The 23,137-nt window shown below is 33.3% G+C and overlaps 1 protein-coding gene across 7 annotated transcripts in view; it reads right to left on the bottom strand.

Moving 5' to 3' along the window:
• Nucleotides 1–250: 250 nt before the first annotated feature.
• LOC128997682 (uncharacterized) overlaps nt 251–23,137 on the bottom strand; it is a 96,949-nt gene continuing 74,062 nt past the window's right edge. For 2 of the 7 annotated variants that reach the window (XM_054423329.1, XM_054423331.1), the window contains exons 3-5: nt 22,729–22,854; nt 20,059–20,112; nt 251–1,416 (exon numbers count right to left, since the gene is read on the bottom strand). In XM_054423329.1, coding sequence (XP_054279304.1) covers nt 1,238–1,416; nt 20,059–20,112; nt 22,729–22,854 — 359 coding nt within the window. In that variant the 3' untranslated portion in view covers nt 251–1,237. The remainder of the gene's footprint in view (nt 1,417–20,058; nt 20,113–22,728; nt 22,855–23,137) is intronic. The other 5 variants (XM_054423330.1, XM_054423332.1, XM_054423334.1 and 2 more) reach the window with 3 other exon arrangements.

Genomic DNA, 23,137 nt, shown 5'->3' with positions numbered 1-23,137 from the left:
CTGCCATCTTCCTAATGGTCGCTCAATATTTAACAGTCTGAAAAAATATTGTGTTGAAATATTTGATGTATTTTTAAATGCATTTGTCTGGTCTTACAGTTATCCATAACCTAATTGATTTAGTATTTGATTATTGGAAAAATCTAATTAAAACCATGAGAAGCTCTTGGTTGTACAATCAGTAATTGAAACGTGAATGTCACAGTTATAAGGTGCTTACAAATTAAATCATTGTAAATAAAACTGTTTATTAACTTTTCTCTACATGTTACTTCTATTGCAACAACATGAAATTACTTTCCTAAAAACTACTTAAGATACAAAAATAAATGAGTACATATTTATTCGAGAAAATTAAATTCATTGTCTCGTAATCAATCGCTTAATAATATGGTAGAATTAATTTTGCTGATGTAACTTAGTGATAAAAAGTTAGTTCTGATCAAATAGAAATCAGGAAGTTATTTCAATCAATTGTCGTATTCTCACACTACTGTGAAGATTATAAAATTGAAACAAAATTTCACTCATAATTTTTTTATATAAAATTAAGGTAATTTTTGAGTTTGTTAAAAGGACAGAAATACTATGTAATTTATTGATATAAACATCACAATTTTTCATGATGGTTCTATAAAATAGTTTAAAACTTCAAAACGTCTAAAATTGTCCATATTTATTTAAATTAGAGCAATCTAAAGAGTCCTATTGGTTTACCTCAGGTTGTAATAAATAAAAAGGAATAAAACAACTTTCTTTTTACTAAAAACTTCTAGAGTGAAATTTAACTAAAAAAATAATGCATAAGAGTAAAAATTTGTGATAAAATTATGGGGAAATGGCCAACTCAAGATTTTAAAAATGTTTCTTTTCAAACCTGTTAAAACATTGCAACTGTGACTTTATAAAAGTGAAAAATAATGTGTGTGCTATGGCAAAAATGTTTAATAAATTTAGTAGGCTATAAAATTTTGCTTTTTTAATTGGAAATCTTATTTGAAGAGTCCCCCTCCCACACTGTGGTATACTAAGCATAATTATCTAAACTACAACGATCACCGAACCTGAATAAAAAATAAAACATGCCAAATTCCTCCGCTAAGAAAATGTTTTAATTTTTTAATTAACGAAAACATGAAACAAATTCTCCACTCATGATATGTACAATACATAATTCCATGGACTAGGTGTTAGAAATAATATTGATAGTGTGAGATTATTCAGTAGTGCCAACAGTTTAGCGTCTGCGTCGTCCTAGACCAGTCCACAACAGTGACGGGTCATAGTGGTTGGTACCCCTGAGAGTCGCGGGCTCGGGCGACTCTACGAAGTTGCGAATCTTGTAAGAGGGTCTTTGGTTCCGCATCGCGTGAAGGTAGGCTGCCGTTGCTGAGGGTCTGAAGTATTGGTCCTTCTCTGGAAATAAAACTTGATTTTATGAAATGTGTAATTGTCTGCACAACTGTAACTTAAGGCACATCTATTTTTACAAAGAGTTTAGATTGAATTACCTTTACCAGCTGTGGCTAGGTCAAATCACACAGGAAAGAAAACGTTTGCAATCATGGTTAAAATAATTTTATAATGAACTAGCTGTTGTACCCGTGCTTTGCAACGGGAAGAGGACACAAAATAGAAACATTTTAATCTTTACATCTGTTGCATATAATAGTTACACATCCGCCAACGCTTTTAGAAACAAAATTCAACTTTTATGGCCTTAATAGGAACGTTTAAGTTATGACTTTTAAATCTGGTACCGGTAAGTAGTGGATACCATTATTTTGGTTTTGATTAATTTTAAGAAGTCTTGTGTAGGTTGATATGAGAAAAACTGACCAAATGAATAAAACTTTGACATACATGATTTACCTTCATCTCCCTTTCACATATCACATATCTTTTAATTTATTATTAACATTTAAAATTTCAATTTTGAAGTTGCAAAAATACTAATTATCAAATTTAAATGAACATTTTTTAAAATTTCACTCTTCTTTATATTACATCACAAATCCTTCCGTCTTCAGTTTCTTCACTCACAATAAATCATTAGCTCTAAGTCAGCTGTTATAAAGTTTAGAAATATTGCTGTGCCTTATCAATACAGTCTTTTGAAATATTAAAGAAACTATATCTATAGGTACTATAAACAATTTTAAACAAATAATTTAGCATTAAAGACAGCAGACAAAACTAATATGATTATCAAAGCATCAAGGACTAAGAAATGTAATAGCAAATACAGTATATGTTTCATTGCATCTCTGATTATACTCTACAAAAATATCAACAAACAACTTAATATACAAACAAGTTCTTTTAATCAGTTCCATCGTCCATTGCCTTACAATAACTTAATTTACCTACATATACATATAAAAAACAATGTGATGTGCAAGTTATGTTAAGTTAATCTAACACATGTTAAGCAGTTACAATTTATTTAAAGTAGCCTTCAAATTCATACAAAACATCTATACATTGTAATTTTCATACTGTTTCCATGAAAACAAATCAATAACATTATTTTCATAACTTAGACGCTTTAAAAAATCCAAAGCAGAGCCGGAGTTGATACAGCAACGGTTATAGAATCAGTTTTTTTTCTATAATCATTGACATAGTTTTAGAATAAATAATCCATGATAAAAGGTTAGATTAAAATTAGGGATGGTCAAGTCTCGAAATTTCGGGAAATTTTCGGGAAATTTTAAATCTCGTTACACGAGACGAGATTTCTTTTTGGCCGAGATTTTTATCAAGACAAGAATAATAATAAAAAAAAAATTAAAAACGCCTGCAGAAAGTCAATGCAATACCCGCAATACAGGAGCGTGTTGTAGTTGCGTTTCCTTTGCGAAGGCGTTCTTATTTAATTAATTCTTTAATTGTAAATATTACTTTAATTATTTTAATAATATTACTTTAATAACATTTGAGAAGTTTTGTTAAGTGTAAGCAGTGTGAGAAATGTTTTATTACTATAAAAAGTCAAAACAAGTAACTATTTTATAAAAATTAATATTGCTTTTATTTTATGATTTATTTTATTTTAGGATAAGTTGAACTCTATCCTAACTGATATCACTTTGTTTCCTAATCGTAGGCATTTTTAATAAGTTAGGCGTGATTAATAAAAAAAATTTATGCTGATGTTTTTAACAAAAGATTGTAAATATTCTTGCCTATTATCATTATTTTTGTATTTAAACAATCATCTAACAATGTTACAAAATCAGGTAAAAATTTTGAATGTGCATTTCCCGTTGTGTATGAGAAGGGATATCCCGTCTCGATCTCGTCTCGAAATTTTATGAGAAATAAAAAATCTCGTCTTGTCTCGTCTCGAACTAAAAATCCAATCTCGTCCATCCCTAATTAAAATAAACCTACCTCATAGTTATGGCAAATATTATATTTAATTTCTTTGTATCAGCTGTCTGAAATTGTGAAATATGCAGTTTAGCAGTTCTTGTTTACATTTCAATGTCAAAGCAAATGTAAACAAACATTGTTAGTGTTCTCGTTCTCATTGCAGCCATGGAGATCAATCAATATTTACTTTTAAAATGTTCACCTCAGAACATTTGAAGCCAAAGGGGCAAAGCCTACGGTCAGTATCGAAATGTGAATAGTCCTATAATGGTCCTTGGTATGGTAGCTATATGTTTGTAAAATTTAAGCCCAGTTGGTTAAGTAGTGTTTTGCACCTATTAGTAACACACATACAGACAGACACCATTAGATTTTTATATAATAGTATAGATAGTACAATAATAACAAAAAAATAAAAGTAGCACCACTGTGGCTGTATTAATGTAAGATACCGCCAGAGAAAACCTGCAGACTAAGCAAATTTCCTTTGTCAGATTATATTTCCATAAAAATATCTCTAATCAAAATGTCAGATTTATTCCCACTTTAAATATAGTTTAACGAGTGCTCAGGTTTGCTGCTACAGAGAAGGTAATACACAGAGTTTTTATTTTGTGAAAGGTTTAAAGTTTGGTATGAAATAAATAGATTTCCTGAATTTGGTCAAAATCAAATTATCTCAGCTCGAGTTATCTATATATCTTTAAATGGATGGCGTTTTTGGCCTCTGGGGATCTCAAAACAAAAAAGTAAATCAGTGAGCCAAGGTCTTGCCACGAGACCTATAGTAATAGCTTTTACCCTAAATGGGAAGTTCGCTAGTATATCCCTTAATTTAATTTGATACGAGAGGTCGTCCAGTGGTCGAAACTCGACCAAAAATACGTAATGTACTCACTTATCTATTTTCACCCCACACTGAAAATAAAACATGTGATTTGAGTTTCTTCCATTTGTTTTGGTTTTCTGTTTATATTTCGTTGTTATTTTCGTTACCAGCATGGCAACGCATAAGATCCATGTTAATATTTTCAAATTTTTAAACTCATTTTTTGTGCTTATCTTTGAGCCTATTTAAATTTATAAAGGGATTCTGCACACCTACAGGAAAATAGTTTTCTAACGGTATGCGTAGATTTTCCCTACGATGAACACGAGCTGAGAAAAAAGGTTTTAAAGAAACATGCTTGCCTATTAATATATAGATAGATTACAATAATTATTATTATTTAATGTGATGGGACATAAAAGCTGCTATGGTTGTAAATAAGTTGTGATTTCAGTTTGACTTGGGTATAAAGTTAGCATAATCAACAATAATAATTTAAGTTATAAAAACTCTATTTTTCTCTTTTGCACATTTCACTGCTTTGAAAAAAATTATCTAATAATAACACTATCAATACATTATAATATTGCTATATTGATATTTCATTGGCACATTAATGAAAATATTATTTAAAAAAAAACCAAAACTGGATAATATTTACCTAAAAACATTATAATTCCTAATATTGTGAAACCAGTGGTTTCAACATAATTGTTTGTCAACAAATTTGTTTTCTGATAAATTTATTTTTTTTATGCGTGAAGTATAAACAGGAAGAATATCAGAAAATAAACAAAAGACAGAAAATAATATTTTAGCCACAGAAGGAGCTTGAAACGCCTTCAGTTTTCAGACGCATTGTAGGTGCTGTACTTCAATTGCCTGTTTGCTCCGCGGCAGGCGCTACCAGCGACCACAGAATTAAAATTTAATTTACAATTTTAATTCTGTGGTCGCTGGGCGCTACCGTACACTTAGTTTCCTGTACATATTTCAAACCCGAAGCAAATGTTTCATTTCTAAACAGATTTTTCCTTATGAATGAGCTGAATACAGTTAATGATAAAATTAATTTAAAGTTATATAGTAGTGACCTAAAAGAGATACTCGTCAAGAACATAAATAGACATATAAGACGACAAGACATTCAACAATTAGTAACATGTAGTGATTAGTATTAGTATTAGTATTAGTAACATGTAGTTTGACTACACTCTATTGAGCTGTGGACGTAAAGGTATGATACTTAAATAATAGTTTAATTAAACAGTTCAGGGGCTACACAATGAATTGTAATACAACATTTATATTGTTGAACAATAAAAACAGCTGATTTCAATAATAAAAACAAATTATTGTAAACAAACACTAGCGCGTTGTGGGATGATGGAGATGGGATTGAGATCAACGTAGTGCAAGGGATAATCAGCTGTTCGTTTTCCCTTGCTCTAAATTCGGTGGGGCACACGGGAGGGACTAAGGCTAACATATCTTGTAGTGCCAGCGTTCGCCGCTAGAACCGCTAAGTTGAACAAATTTAATTTTTTATTTTATTTTTACTTATAAAATTAACTTTTTAATTATAAAATATTGTTTTTAAATTATAAAATAAATTTTTATTTTTTTAAATAAAACTGTCATAACATTACCTAACCAACCAGACTTGCTGATAATATAAAAACTGTATAAGATAAAAATCGAATTAATGATTACTTATAATTTTTAATTAATTATAAAATTAATTATTAAATTAATTTTAAAATTTAGTATTATAAAATCAAACTGTCATAACCTAACCTAACCAACCAAACTTGCTGATATAAAAAATTTGTTGACAAAAAGTTAGAGCTGCCAGCAGGATTCGAACCCGGGACCTCCAGAACACCAATTCGAAACGCTACCAATTATGCCACGAACACCGCTGAAATCGCATCGTTTCGTTACGGTAATCGTGTTGCCTCAAGAGTAGACATTAGCCATTAGAGATATGACGTCACTACACCTTTAGCCTTAGTCCCTCCCGTGTGCCCATTCCGCTCTAAATTAGAGCTTGCGAAACAAATACTTTCTTTGATATCAGATGTTATCCAAAATGGGTATTTTCTGTTCAGAGTGATGGAATAGTTATTTGTGTTATTAGTGGGCTAAGGCAGTTTGCACTCGTGTTACACATTATATTTTGTCTACAGTTACTATAAATCATATAAACAATTAGTCTTTCAAACACCGTACAACACATTTTTAGGTTAGGTTAAATCCAAACATTGAACGAAATGGCCGAAATGGGAAACGCTGGACCAGCTGATCGTAGTCGTAGTATCTTTAAGTGTTGCCAGCCTATTTCCAAGCGTGCACGGATTACGTGCATAATTAAAGCACGCTGTTTTGTGTTGTTTGGTTGGAATACTGGTGTGCGACAATGAAGTGTGTGGCAAAGTAAGTAAATGCAGCAATTAGCAGCTTTCTGTACTATAATCAGTGCAAGGAAAGCCCACTAGCCCCACTTTCATACAGCTAGATATGAAACTAGCGTTCCAATAAGTTTTGTATGAGAAATTTTCACTACTCGATGATAAATTATATATTTATAGTGACACACTAGATTTCTTTATCCTCCATAATAGTCCGGCAGCCAAATGAGGATTTTGTCCCTAACCTGGTTTTGTTCTATTAAGTTTTTTTATTGTTGTTTTGAGTTATATAGGGTATGTAGACCATAAAACCACCGGGTACTTTTTTGGTACCCTTGGGCAATAGCCGCCATCTTGGAAAATGGCGGAAAACGTAATTTACAGTGTAAGCTTTTACTTAAAACTAGGTTATGAAAATACTATGCTACGTACAGCAGTGCAAACACTTTTAAAATACTCACAGTGAAATTCTATGCAGGAAAATATCATATTTTAACTATATATTGTGTTTTAAAGCCAGTATTTCTTTATAAAGTTAATCATTTAGATAAAAAATATGTTCTATCCCTAATTTTTTCAACTTTGTGCTAAAATCTCTTAAAAAAGGCCATGATACATGTTATAAAAGTTGTAGATCTTAAAATTGTGCATCCGATGCACCTATAGGGATCTTTGTTGGATCAATGATAACGTCATAACAATGTGTAAAAAATAACTTTTATTTATTTTTTCTACGACAAAGAGGGGTATCTAATAAATGAAAATAATTTATATAATTCTTCCTAAGAATATTCTGTAGTTCTTTTCTACTGTTTTTTGTATCAAAATGCTCAATAAACCAATGGCTTTCATTTACGCTAATTATAATTCAAATCATAGGATGTAGCTAGTTATGGACCCCCCCCCCAAAAAGAGTAATTTCAATTATAAAAAAAGTCTCATCAAAGCCCTATATCTTTAGGGATTATGTTATGTTTTATGTGTTTATATGAAAACATTCGGTAACGTACTGTCTTTCATGGAAAATATTAATTAGGCCTATTGGGTTTCAAAAAATTTTAGGTATAGATCATCAAATCAATAAATCAATCATTTTTCTTGTAATTTGTTGATTTGTAAATTGGGAATAGTCCGGCAACCAAACAGGGAATTTTCCTTGAACCCTGTTTTGTTCTATTACGTTTTTTTACTGATGATATTTCATTTTGGTAGTATATAGATGCAGAAAATAGCGGGTACTTACAAAGTACCATTAGGCAACTTCTAGAATTTGAGATAATAATTGTCCATATTAATAAATAAATCGATTGATTTAAAACATGGTAATTAAACTATAAACTATGCGTTTTTAGTTCTAATATCATGAAATTTAGTATGAAACCTCGTTATAATGTTACTCATAAATTTACCAGATATTAGCCATATCAAAGCTGTTTTAAACCGGTGGCGGAAAACGTGATTTTTATCTTTAAGAACTGAATTTTTTGTCAAATAAAAAAAACTTGCTATACGACCTTGTTTTAGTGAAGCGAAAAAATATAAGTTTTACCAATTTAAACCTGAGCTTCTATAAGTTACTAGCAAGACACATTCTTTACATCATTATTATGGCATGTAATAATAATACTCGGTTTTGAAGTTAACTGAATTCCCGTAGCACTTGTGGCTATGCTTGTTAGTATTTGCGTTACATTGAAAAGACAATAAGTTAACAAAATTAATAAAATCGATTTCAACATAGTTGAGATTCATTATTTTTTATTGTAACAATATTTTATTCATGTAAAAATGTAACTTACATAATAGGCCTACATGTAGAAATAACTTGTAAATAACGTTTTAGTAACCTTCGTGACTATTAGCGATTTCTCTATAGGGAAGTAGCTATTACTGTAGGTCTCATGGTAAGACCTAGGCCCGGGACCGATTTACATCATTTTGATGTCCCCAGAGGCCAAAAACAGATTTTAATAAATAATAGCTCAAAAGAACCGCATTAATTCACTGAGTATTTTCATACCAAAACATACAATATCACGTAAAAATAACTCAAAACACAATCAATAACTAAAGATAAATTGTAAAAAAAATATATTTTTTTGTTGGTTGGGGGTCCACAACCCATATTAAACTCAACCGATTTTAATAGTCAATGGGTTAAATTAAAGCCAGTAACTCACTGATTATTTCTAGTATATAACGTTTCATGTAACGTAATTATAACCGGAGATAATATCTTTAATTAAAGACAAATCTTGGAAAAACTCAAATGTTAGTTGGTTAAAGTTCTATAAATCTCCTCAAACCCGATAGATTTGAATGACCAATGCCTCAAATGAAAGACAGGAAGTTTGCTGAGAATATTATTATCGAAAAATATAATATCCCACAATCAGTACTCTAAGTAACAATCTTTTATTCAAAGAAAATTATTCAAACATTAAAATCTTTGGTGGTTGAAGTCTTGTAATTCGTCTCCGACTCGTTCAGTTTCAGTGATCTTTATGGCAAATGGTAGCCAGTTGTTTACTGAGTGTTTTTATTGCAATACATACACCATCTAATAATAATAACTCAATGGGTTGATCAAAATTTAAACTTTCCTTTTTGAAAAAATATTGTTTCTTTGGAGTGGAGATGAATAGATTGACCTTAAGTCCTTAAATATAAATAGGTAATAGTTACAATGAAATTTAGTAATTTTACAAACATTTTAGTACCAAAAACTGCCAGTGAGAAGTACCGGATGGTCTCAGGAAAGATGTTACAATTTTATTGAACATATAAAATATCCATATTTTTCATTGAAAATCAATAAATAATTTATTTTCTAAAGCTTTGTTCTATCGTTATCCTTGATCCAACAAAACATCCCATAGATGTATTCGATGCCAAATTTAAAGCTCTACAAACTTTATAATATATATTATAGTCATATTTTGAGTAATTAAGGCGCAAAAGTGAAATAAAAATAAATATGACATTATTTTTTTATAAATTATAAACTTTGAAAAGTAATACTGACCTTAAAACAAATTATATATATTTAATATATGGTATTTCTGAGTAGGGAATTTAACCATAAACATTTTAAAATAACATGCATTGTTCCATCTTAAATAGTTTTTTTATTACATTGGTTTAAGTAAAAGCTTACACTGTAACTTACGTTTCCCGCCATTTTCCAAGATGGCGGCTGTTGCCCAAGGGTACCAAAAAAGTACCCGGTGGTTTTAGGGTCTTCTTACCCTAGATATCACATATCAACAATAAAAAAAACTTAATAGGACAAAACCAGGTTCGGGTCAATTCTGCCGGACTATAAACTATTGAGTATAAATAAAACTTAACTCCAGCCTTTTAAACATTGTTACCAACCACCTTGCGGCTATCCTGCTGTTTGTTAGGTTAAACTGCGTTAATTACAGGTAATTGCATTAAAAGGTCGTGTCTGATGTATCTCCTTAATGAAAGTGTCAGTTCTTGTATCGCCGAGTAGATAATACACTTGCGTGGTCGGACGATTAATTCCCGCCAATTCGCAAGGGAAGCCAACGGAGTTCTGGGAAGTCGTCGATAAGCCTGAGTTGCGAAATTATCTGCATGCTAGTAGACGCGGACGTTTGACAAGTTGTGTGAGTCATCGTATTTTACCGTGATTCGCGTCCTTGTGGGTTTTGTATTTTCGTGCTCTTTGAATTTTTCAGGCTTTTAATTTCTCCTTTTATACTATATAGACGAAGCATTGTCTTTCTCAGTTTTCGAGTTTGTATTTTGTATTTTCGTTTTCAAAGTGCAATTAAATTTGAGCTTTCTTTTGAAATTTAATAAAACAACGGGAACATTTGATATTTACAAAAAGGGCTCACACGATTCGATTAAAGTGTAGTATGTAATATACTTTTAACTTTAAACAAAATGGCACAACCCCCAATGCTGGGAAAATCACGGTTCAGCAGTTATTGCAGCTTTTATGATTTTCCCCATAAAATACCATAGTTAATCTCACCACTTGCCCATAATAAGGGTTGTTGACAAGCTGGGACGGGTGGCGTCGTCCTGTAATCCAACTACTAGGAGGTCACGAATTGTGGATATTTATAGGCATGCACTGTGGATGCGATACTCTCTGGTGTGGATTAACGTCCGCACTAGTGAGTACTATGACTATCCGCAGTACAGTCCTGATAATTAGACCAATTCGTATATACCAAGACAAAAATGTGGTTCGGATTCCACTATAAACTGTAGGTCCCTTAGTTGCCATTAACTGAATGGGCACTAAGTATGGGCAATCAAAAGCTGTGTCTAAGTAATATGTCGGCCTTAGTCACTAACAAGACTACAAGATCGCGCCACTCATCATACACTCATCTCCATTCATACTTGGCTTAAAATACCTACTTTGTATGGTCGCCATTTCAAGAAAAGTATTAAAGTATTAATGTTAGAAAGAATGTGTCAGATTGCTCATATTGTTTATTTGTCGATAGTTTTGAGCTGCAAAATTAATTGCATGTAAGAGACGCGGTCATCTATATAAATAAAATTAGAGTTTTGTCTGTACATTGCTTAGAATAATGAACTTTTTGGTTATTTTTACATTTCATAGGTCAGAGAAACCGAATCAAACCTTATCTCAATTTCTGTCTGTCTGTCTGTCTGTCTGTCTGTCTGTCTATCTGTCATTCTCTTGGTAACGCTAAAATACGCACTTTATTACAACTACTCCTCAATAACTATAGCACTGTCCCGCCTGAAACTTATTTTCCAAATACTATACATATATGAGATGGTTTTAGACGTATTTCATCGAATATGAGACAGTTAGATATTTAACAGTAAACCCTTGAAAATCAAGTTTTTGTCGATTTTTGACGTGGAATTTCTGGAAGCCCATGTTAACCTTATGAGAAATGAAATTATTGAATCTTAACAGCTGTTTCAATTAAACAAGTTGGTTCTGTTCTGTGATGTTCAATAGCATTAAAGTTACAAGGATTACCAACAGGGTGCAGCACTAGCACTATTATTTCTTTTACATTTATGACAACAGCTAATTTGCAACCTGGAGGCGAGTGAGCGTAGCGAACGAGCTAACCTGAAGGCAAGTGAGCGTAGCGAACGAGCTAACCTGAAGGAAAGTGAGCGCAGCGAACGAGCTCCAACATACAGGTGAGTGAGCGTAGCGAACGAACTTCAACCAGGACGTGATTGAGCCATGCAAACGAGATCAGATAGTAAAAATAAAAGTAAGCCTACCGTTATAGGATCGACCGGCAGACACAGAGGTAATTTAACCTTTTATTGATTGTCATACCGATCCGGAACAACAAAAAACAACATAAAATGAAGCTATGTATAATAGTTTGGCCAGCATATCTTAAAATATGCAAACCAACTGCTGTTCGTTATATAAGAAGGTTTCAACTGAATATTATAAGATCCCCGTGCGTAGAACGGGTACACAGCTAGTTGACTATAAAGTAGAGTGTTTGACGTATTTGATAGATTTTTATGAATACCGTTTTACTGTGTTTAGTTTCTTACATGCTATTGGAATTAATACGTGTTGTTGTGTACTGAAACGACTCAAAACGTGGTCTTATCATCCGACGCTACTATCTATTATCCAATGTAGATTTATTTTACTCTTTGTTTGAAGTTAAATTTTGGCTGTGGTGACTTTATGTAATGTAAAAGATTCTTATGGACACTTTCTGTTTAGTTTGCATCCATGTAAAATAAGCAATTTGAAGTATTTTGGTTAGTTAAAATACAAAAAATATCCAACACTTTTTTCGATGTCTGAGGAAAAACAATTGTAATTTTTAAAAAAATGCTCCTGAAAACATTGGTACCGTAAATAAGATTTTTAATGATGAAACTTCGTCCTATAATTATGTAAAATCAGAAGGTAAAATTCAACTTTATGTTTTGTTGATAATGATCATTGTTTTCAATATTATTAAGAACCAATGTTAGCGTTAACATTCTTAAACATTCCATTACAATAAGACTGCTTTATTATTACTCAACTACGATTGTTGAAGTCAAACCTTTCTAAATTGTGAATTGTTTACGTTATTAGATTAATTTTGCTTTTGTTAAAACGTTTTTACAGCTCAACGAACAAGAGAAATCTGTGTTTATTGAGTCCAAATAATACAACGATAGCCAACCTACGATTCCATATTTTTACCTTTAACTGCTATTGTATTATGTCAAGATTATAATTACGAATCAAATAAATCAATAAAAGATTATAGATAATTTGTAAGTTTCAAATTGTTCATTAAACACATTATACGGAGCAAAAAAAGGGTCCTTTTCCGTTAATTCACAGCCTCTACCTTTTTCACTGCAATTCCGTTTATTCACTACCAGAACTTTTCCAATCAGCAAGTTTGGTCTGGTAGTTTAGACTAATTTCATTTTATAATTGATATATTCATTATGTAGACTAGGCTGACTGTAAAAATATCGGAATTTCAATAAAAAAAAGTAGTGGTAGTGAACTAACGGGAACTAACCAAAACAAAATACTACTGTTAAAACATGAGTCATGATCAAAAGTTTGTATAATAAGTTTTATCTAAATTGTCCAAGTAGCTGAATGGTTATAGGGCTCGCCTTCAAACTAAAGGTCGCTGGTTTTCGATTCCAAGCGAGGCCGATTCTGTTTCCAGATGCCATAGGGCGTTTGTTTTTATTTAAATGTTAAAAGCGTAGTATGAAATAAACAAATTTGCCAAGTTCGAGCAAAGTATATCCATAAACAAGCAAACTACAAAATTTTTTTAATATCCATAAGAATAAATAACATGGAAATGTTAAGCTATGTTTTTTTCTCTCCATAACTTTTATGAATACACAACACTTCAGTATACTAAATGATTTGGTCTTTTCAAGCTCAAAATAGTTGGGAAATAAACTGCAAAATTTTACGTTTTGGGAGTCAAAATGGGAAAGATAATTTGTACCCCATAAACCCCTCAATAAATTTCATAATACGATCATCCTGGTTCGCGGACTAGTTCAAATTTTATAAATGTAGCTTTACACGTTCGTACGGAATTTTATCAAAACCAGATGATTTCTACTCTAGATAATGTGCTAACTGACACACATACATACATATATTTGAACGAATAGTGTTTTTGGCCTCTGTGTGGATCAACATCAACAAGCAAAGTAAATAGGTCCATAGTCTTGTTCTTACAATGAGACCTACAATAATAGCTTAATACCTACATTAGAAATTCTCTAAATATTTACGATTGTCTCAAGTTAAATTTTATTACATGTTAAACAACGTCAACGAGTGAGTTTGTGTAGAGGGGAAGGAAGGATGAACTTATCCATCCATCAGGGTCCTTTGGGTGTTAATTATTGTATCAAGGGTCGTCGACACCAGGCTGTCAGGCACGTGCCTACGTAGATTGTTACCTTCTAAGAAAAGAATAAAAAGTCAATGAAAGGGAAAAACAATATATTTTCAGTCACATTAAAATCGATAATCCCAGCATTTAGATTTGGTAGTGTCTTGAGGGGGGAGGGGGTAAAAATCAAAGTGCGACTAAGAGTACGGTACTTTCTCATCGAACAACTTGTACTATGTTCTGAAATGGCATTTTTTAAATCGTAAACCAATCAACTACTAATTTAAATTTACACATAAAACATGATTGAGAATATGCAATAGATTATAAGTTTTCTTGCGACAACAAAAGGTAATAGTTTTCAATTAACTACGAAATAGGTTTGATGATACGGTCGTAATCTGTAATCTTATGGTGGAAAAAATTCATGGTGGTATTGCTTCGCTGTTTAACAGTACCTTTGGGTTAGGGAAGTGCATTTGTCTTTCTACATTTTATTACTCCATGAGTCTCATGTTGACTGCTAGAAGATCATACAACTTTTATCTGTAATCTATTACGATAAATATTGTACATGCATATGGTAAGTGAAACCCTGTTAACAGCCAAACTTGACTTGATGGCTTGGAAAATAATAATACAAAAACAATGAATAGGGAAAGTATCATAATATATTTCAAAAGTACTATTGTAGGAATAGACCACGCCACGAGGGCCTACTGTTCAGCTAATTGAGCAGGATATGACCCGGAGATTGGTGGCAAGAATATCTCCGACTAACTGGTAATCTCCAATCTCCAACTTCCTAACATCTCCGACTTCATTGTGCATTGTTGCAGTTAACCTTTCAATATGCAACGACTGAAGTGCAAACCAATCCCATATAGTTGTAAAGACTTATGTTTAAGTGTAAAGTTTTATTTTTTGTTATATAGGGTATCTATTCTGTACCTTTTTTTGTCCTAGGACGCTAGGCACGAGCCTGGGATTGTTTTTCACATTACTTCAGGCTAGACCTAGGGGTTGCGGCATTATCACTTAGATAAAATCCATTGGTGACTTGGCGGGGATCGAACCCGGGACCTCAGGGACTGAAGTCCCGCGCTCTAACCACTATGCCAGCTCGCTCCCCTGTACCTTAGTGCATATTAAAGTGTAAATTGTCTGGGTGGCCGAGTGGTTATGTGCGCACGCGATCAAATCCGCAGATTGCTGGTTCATTCCCAATCGTAGTCGATTCTCCACCCAGACACTGTACCATCAATTGATAATGTTGTTTGTAAACAAAACACGACATCAACCGGACAGAACGAACGATTCATTTGGCTCCAGCAGTTCTATAAGGATGGGAAAAATACTAAGGAAGTAACTTATGTTTTATCTATGGTTGTATCAATTCTGATCCGTTGCTTCCATCCGTATCAAGGGGTGTGAGCTGTCTGCGCGGGACTCCGGTCCCTGAGGTCCCGGGTTTAAGTCTCAACAATGGATTTTATCTAAGTGATAATGCCGCAAATCCTGAAGTAATGTGAAAAACGTTCCCATGCTAGGGTCTAGCGCCCTAGAAAAAAATCTGTATCAAGGTTCTTACACATAGGAACATATTGGTACATCTTCCAGCCGATGTGAGAAATGATCCAATCACGATTGATATTCGAAGACTTAACACGTTTAATCATTTTTCCCTTATCTTTGCGGTAGCCAGCGACTTGCGGAAGGGGAGGAGCTGTCAACGACGGTTGCCTTCTTGATTGATAACAGAGACGTCACTCCCTTATCAGCGCGTGGTGGGGGGTGATCATCCTCGTAGTAGCGACGTAGAAGACTTAATCACCACGACGAGGAACTGATAACGTAGGATCACCACGATCACAAGTACACAAGTACGCCGTCACTATATTTATACCGGAGTTAAATACGTAACACCCAGTGAGGATAGGTTACGCCCCCGCCGTAGCAAACCTGCAGACTAAGCGAATTTCTTGTATTAAGGTTTTACTCAAATGTTTCCTCAAACTTGTCAGATTTAATACCTAATTGGATTTAAAGAGTACTTAGGTTCGCTGCTACGAGGAAGTCTACATTTTTTTTTAATAAATGTTGGTAGAGGATGAAGTAAATAAAATTGCAAAATTTGAACAATCTATATTAAACAAGCAAACTACAAGAGTATTCTTTTTCTCTTATACTATAGCCACATTTTTAGCTTTTAATTTGTTCATCCTCTTATAATTCGTGCGGTTATCTAAACCCAGTGAACAATAACGTGGGTATTTTGTTTTTGGGTGATTGTAAAGTTATTTTATTTTTATTTTGTCCGAACATTTGATTGCTCAACAAACATAATAATTTGGTTAACTAATCTTTACACGATTACTTTAACGATTTGCAAAACAAAAACAATGATAAAATCGTTGAAAGAAAATTGCAAGATGATGGCATTATTAAAGTAACAAATCAAATAGATGATGTTAGTTACTTAATGTACAATATTTAAAATCCACGGTTTAACTCATTAAAATGTTTTGTACACTTGATGACATACACATCTAGGTGTATTATGGTTAAACAACCAGGGGAAGAATAGCTATAATCTGCACTTATTTAAGAGAACAGCTGGTTTTAATAAATCAGTTGAAATAAAAATATTTACATTATTTTGTGGCTTGAATATTTGTGTTTTATTGAATAACACTTTTAAAATGGTTAAATGTATTTGAAAACAAAATGTGTACTCAATATTTTGTGGTTTTTAAGATCTGTGTTCTCTCTATAACAGTGTTCAGAATATCAATGTCAATAGAACAATTATTTGCTATCGAGTTAATCTATTATTTGAAGGATTGCACCTGCTCTCTTCTATCACTTAATAATTATGGTGTTCAAGAGAGAAGATCATACGTTTTTGGTAAGTACAATCCCGTTCATTTCTACATACAGGATAATGAAAATGCCAGAATCATGCAATTACAGAATGATGAGTATGTTGTAATCGAATTTCAAGTATTTGGCGGATTAAGTATTACCGTAAGTAAAGCATTAGTGTAGAGGTTGAAGTAAATTACAAACTTTTTTAGTGTTTGTTTTAGAGAAATGTATTTATTATTTATGATATCAAGTTTAATAATGTAGATTTGATAAAAGCCAGTTTTATGTGTACACATTTACTTATAAAAACACGCTTGGTGAAACATTTTTAGATAATGTAGACCTTCAACTGTTTAGGGCCTTTAAGAGTGTCGAGAACCACAATAAAGCATCGTGCAAGGTTTTATATTACTTAGTTATTTTAAGATACATATAAGCCTTATTTTTGAAATAAATTGATGGGAGAACTGACTGTACTATTGGAAAATTAGGTGTATGTGTAGACCTAACTGAAAAAAAGATACAGCGGGGATAGTATTCTTGCCAAAAACATATTATGTATGTGGTTTCAGATTTAGTTGTCCGAAGCGCTTGGTGGAAGGGCAGTTAATGTTGTAATGACGAAATCCCTTAGTTTAACTTCGTTATTCACATATGCTTAACTAAATTATGTGATTATATATTAATGGATTCAATATGTTTTTTTTCTAATTATTTGTAGGCCTATAAGATTAAACATTTAACTTTTTTATTTCAATTTTCGTGAGCGAAGCCACAACTGGTCTGCTCAGAGTCACTTATATTTTAATGAATTAATACATTGAACGGTTCATTTTATCAAGCGTTGTATTAAGTTTTATAACCTTGGTTTTTTTAATCATCGCAAAAATCGACAGTTTAAAGGGAAAATAAACATAAATGCCCGTATTAATGTTTAGTGAATTACTGATTAATTGTTTTATTTATCTGTATTTCGTATAAAAAAGAGATGTGTAGTGGATGAATTGAGAAAAATATTAATTAATATTCCCAAATACTACGAGGCTACTGTATTTAACATTGAAAATTATTTAAATATATGAAATGAGTTGAATTAAATTGGGTTTAGTCCTTAACTGAGATTTATAAATATATACATTTATCACATATCAGTCTTGATGATTTGATAGCCTATGTGGTTTTTAACACCGATTTAAGAGTGACAAATTACCAGTAGTACCTGGGGACCGAGCTTTGCTCGGGGAAAATTATTGGTTTACTCTGAAAAGTATTGCAGATACATTAATCCACTACCAATCTCCACACTGCTCACCTTCACTACTTACTTCACCACTCCCTACGTCGTGAACCTGTTTGCCCTCCTTCCCTATACCATTTTAGAATTGCAGATACATAAATGCCACAGACAGTTCCCACACTCTGCACTGCTAGCATTACTACTTCCTACGCCATTTCCTACGTCATGGACCTGTTTTCCTAACTTCTCGTAGCATTTTAGGATTTTAGATACCTTAATGTAACTCCCACAAACAGTTCCCAGACTCCAGACTGCTCACCTTTACTACTTCCTTCACCACTTCCTACGTCGCAGACCTGTTTCTCTACCTTCCAACGGCATTTTAGGATTGCAGATACCCTAATCTAATCGTCATTAACAGTTCCAACACTCCGGGCTGCTTGCCTTTACTACTTCCTTCACCTCTTCCTACGTCGCAGACCTGTTTCCCTCCATTCCCATAGCATTTAAGATTGTATATACCTTAATCTAATCGTCATAAACAGTTTCCACACTCCAGACTGCTCACCTTTACTACTTCCTTCACCACTTCCTATGTCGCAGACCTGATTCCCTCCCTTCCCATAGCATTTTAGGATTGTAGATAACTTGATCTAATCGTTATTAACAGTTCCCACACTCCGGACTGCTCACCTTTACTACTTCCTTCACCACTTCCTACGTCGTGAACCTGTTTCCCTCCCTTCCCATAGCATTTTAGGATTGCAGATTCCTTAATCTAATCCTCATAAACAGTTTTCACACTCCAGACTGCTCGCCTTTACTACTTCCTTCACCACTTCCTACGTCGCGGACCTGTTTCCCTCCATTTCCATAGCATTTTAGGATTGTAGATTCCTAAATCTAATCGTCATAAACAGTTTCCACACTGCAGACTGCTCGCCTTTACTACTTCCTTCACCACTTCCTACGTCACGGACCTGATTCCCTCCCTTCCCATAGAATTTTAGGATTGTAGATAACTTGATCTAATCGTTATTAACAATTCCCACACTCCAGACTGCTCACCCTTACTACTTCCTTCACCACTCCCTATGGCGTAGACCTGTTTGCCCTCCTTCCTTATACTATTTTAGAATTGCCGATACATAAATGCCACAGACGGTTCCCACACACTGCACTGCTAGCCTTACAACTTCCTTCCCCATTTCCTACGTCATGGACCTGTTTTCCTCCCTTCCCATTACATTTTAGGATTGCAGATACCTTAATTTAATCGTCATAAACAGTTCCCACACTCCAGACTGCTCGCCTTTACTACTTCCTTCACCACTTTCTATGTCGTGGACCTGTTTTCCTCCCTTTCCATAGCATTTAAGGATTGCAGATACCGTAATATAATCGTCATAAACAGATCCCACACTCCACACTGCTACCCTTGACTATAGAATCGAGTAATCTTCAGTATAATCTTTGCTCAATAGTAACAACTGATGTTTTTCCTTTTGTACTGTATTTTGTTTTGCTAGTATACTGTGGATAGACATATTACAAGTCTTTTGTTTACTTTTTCCTTGTTATTTAATTCAGCCAACATGGTTACCTAGCAACCCATAAGACTAATGTTAAAAAAATGTGATTTTCAGTTTCATTTTTCTACGTAATTAGATTTTTGTTGGCAGTTCTAACTGCAGTAAACTCGTTTTTAGGCCAGAAATAAACTATATACAACATTTGAAGAAAATCGTCGGAGCCGTTTTCGAGATCTTGGTGCAAGCATACATACATACATCCATACATACAAGCAAACTTTGCTCGTATTAGAGTATAGGATTAGTTTGCATTACGGTAATAATTTTCCGAACTAACAATAATGGTTATATGATTCGATTATGCTGATGATGGTTAATGATCTGGACATACTTACTACTACAAAATGTTATTTATATTTACTTGAGTATTTTGATATCCCTGTTATGCGGTTTCTTCTCTTGGGCCCCGAACGACCTAAAACACACGCCAAATCTACTCAGAATTCGGATTTTAAATGTTTAGATAATGATTTAATAATAGTTTTAATTTAGTTTGCATTCTCAAACACATTTCAATTTCGTTTGGTGTTCAAGAATCTGACTTTTATGAGTAGATAAGCTATTTATTTTAGTGGGTGTAGTGATGCTTCATACAACTATTCCTGTAAAATTACAAAATATAGTTTTATGATTCATTGCGTCCATCATGGTTTTACGATTGCGTAAAGTTAGTGTTAACTTCACGAGTAGAAAATTTAAGGTACGAGCCTTGGCAAGTGCCTTAAAAACCTGCAGTGTTTTAATTACTAAAAATCACTACTCATAACTTCTAAGAGAGGATATTTTTCCGTTTATAACCTCTCATTGCCACTGACAGTGATGCAACGAATCATTGAATAAAACACTAATTGCATCAATCAAGAATTAAATTGACCTGAACAGCTGTTTCGTTGAAGTTCGAATCATTACAATTTTACTTCTTCTCTCCCAATCCTTGAACCTCATTGGACCTTTACCCGTGTTGTTATGAGTAAAACTATGCTGTTATTAAAGTAAACAATGCTGTTATGAGAAACTTTCTAAGAACTGAACTGAAACGGCTACTTTAAAAATCGGTCGTAGGTAAACATTATTTTAATGTTTGTTTTAAGCTGATATAGCAAGATGGATACAGACTACAATTTACCATGTGATACGAAACATTTAAGTTTGGATTGGTACGAAAATCTCAACGAGTGACGTTTGGAAGACGATGTTTTGTTATTCGCGTTGAGTCAGAAGAAGATCAGCTGATCAACAATACTGATGTCAGTGGCTGTTAGCTGGCGAGCGACGCGTAGCAACGTGTGCGTTTATATTACGATTGCATTTTTGTGGTTATGTGATTAATTATTAGTATCTTAATGCAAAATAGTGAACGTTGATCAGTGTCTAATTACCTTGATCTTGTGATTTGCCTCAAAAGTGAAAAACCACCGTGTCGGATAGATTACACTGGACTTCAGAAGTAAACTGTCGAATAAGGTATTTTCAACGTTACTTTAACTAATTTAAGTTTAGATTATGATTGGGTTTTTAGTCCTGTCTTTCTTTTCAGTTATGAATCTTTTCAGTTTCCAGCATTTATTAAACAATTATTTAGTTACTAGTCTAGCTTATTTATCTTTCTAGCTTTTCAGTATCGTTAAACCAAATTAAACACTAAATGACTTTAGATTGAACTAATATACTAATTTTTATGGAAATTCACTTAGCCTAAGTGCAGGATTGGACAGGTTTAGTTCAATGGATACTATTTTATTTTCGACACTTCCATTACTAATCATGGTAGATTGATTTTACCATTTATTTGGTCAGCAGGAGTTCGTTACGAAAACCATTTATACTCGTATTACTAAAAGGGTTAAAGAGTCGGTATTTAATCCTCTTTACGTTAAATGTCAAAATATTATTATGGGTTCGTGACCCCCAAAGTAAAGGAAAGATTTACTCTCTTAAAGCGTAATAAGCTCATCGATGTAAGTGACAGCATTAAGGCAATACTTATATTTATACTTTATAAAATCGTTAAAAGGACGTTTTAAAATAGGCACCTTTAGGAGCTCTATAGAGCTCTAAAGTACATTTCTATAACAACAAAAACGGTTTATATCCAAACCAATTTGTAGAACCTAAAAACCCCAAATAAATTAGTATTTTGAAGTGTTTTTGTACGGTTATTGTTTGCACTGAAAAGTAAAAAAAGTAATGGAGAATAAATAAACTGCTGTAGTTAGCTCGTGTATAGATATATTTTTATCGAATTTGGCAAATATGTTATTTCATACTTGGCTATAATTTTCATAAAAACACACATAATTATCCTCCTTGTAGCAGCAAACCTAATAACTCATTAAACTAAATCAGGCAAATGGAAATTCACATAGTCTGAAGGTTGGCAGGTTTGTATTTGAAACTGTGTTAATGTAAATGTAAATGTGGCACAGTAGATGCCTCAGTTAACAAAAATCAGTCTGGCTTGCTTTAAAAAGTCCCGCTTAAGGAGGGATCTGCTATTTACATCGGTAAAAAAAACATACTGCATTTAAGTTTTTTCTTTTATAATGTTTCAACTTATTCTAAGAAGTTGGTGGCTTCTTTAACCTTACATTTTTCCGTCCACTTGGGCCACAGAGACCAGTGCATGGAACGTATCCAGCAAAACAAGGAGTGCGCCGGTACAGTACAGGCAAAGTGCACTGATAATAAGTAGTGAGGGTTAGGCCTACCAAGAACCAAACCCACGACTTTTATTTATTTATTTAAATGCTACAATACAGACTTACGTCCAATTACATTGCAGGGTAATATAAATTCTTTGGACCCGAAGTTCGCGGTGCTACCCACTGAGCCACCGACTCAACAATGTACTTAGCCTTTTTAGGAAGGAACTGTCTGGTTCTATATGTCTGAGTTTTAGTATACGTAATACTTCATAGTTAAAAAATGCCTGAAACCTCTTAAAACAACTGCACGTGTGTTGATGATCGGATTAAACTAGACAGAAATAAAGATTTAATAATTTGTATATTTACTATTTAAATGTTTTTACCTGGTTGAGGCGAGTTGCCCAGAAGAGCGTCTCTTTGTTCTGGAGGAAGACTCTCCAGACTGTCCAGGTTGGTTCTGAGATTGTCGAAGAACTGCTGCATGTCGCTCAGCACCCCTGTCGACAGACCTGCGATATTTTAGTCCTTCTAATTCTTTATACATATATAACAAATATATATTTTTTAATTTTGTCGACACTAGCGATCAGTGTCATCAACACAAGACACAAAAACGAGCTTCGAATTTTACAATGGGATGAGAAGTATACTTTTGTTGGCCAGTCTATGGTCCTAGCCTGAAAGCGTTTAAGGATTTCGATGTTAGATTATTAAACCGCAATCTGACTGTGGTTTAACATTCAACTGGAAAATCGGATGTAAAAATTACAATACATATTTAAACCGCAAAGT

The sequence above is a fragment of the Macrosteles quadrilineatus genome, unplaced genomic scaffold (assembly GCF_028750875.1).
Source record: "Macrosteles quadrilineatus isolate MER2022 unplaced genomic scaffold, UCM_ALF_1.0 Scaffold_6__1_contigs__length_79288215, whole genome shotgun sequence".
Classification (NCBI taxonomy): domain Eukaryota; kingdom Metazoa; phylum Arthropoda; class Insecta; order Hemiptera; family Cicadellidae; genus Macrosteles; species Macrosteles quadrilineatus.
Note: the sequence above shows the minus strand (reverse complement) of the source record. Positions and strands in the feature narration are given on the sequence as shown.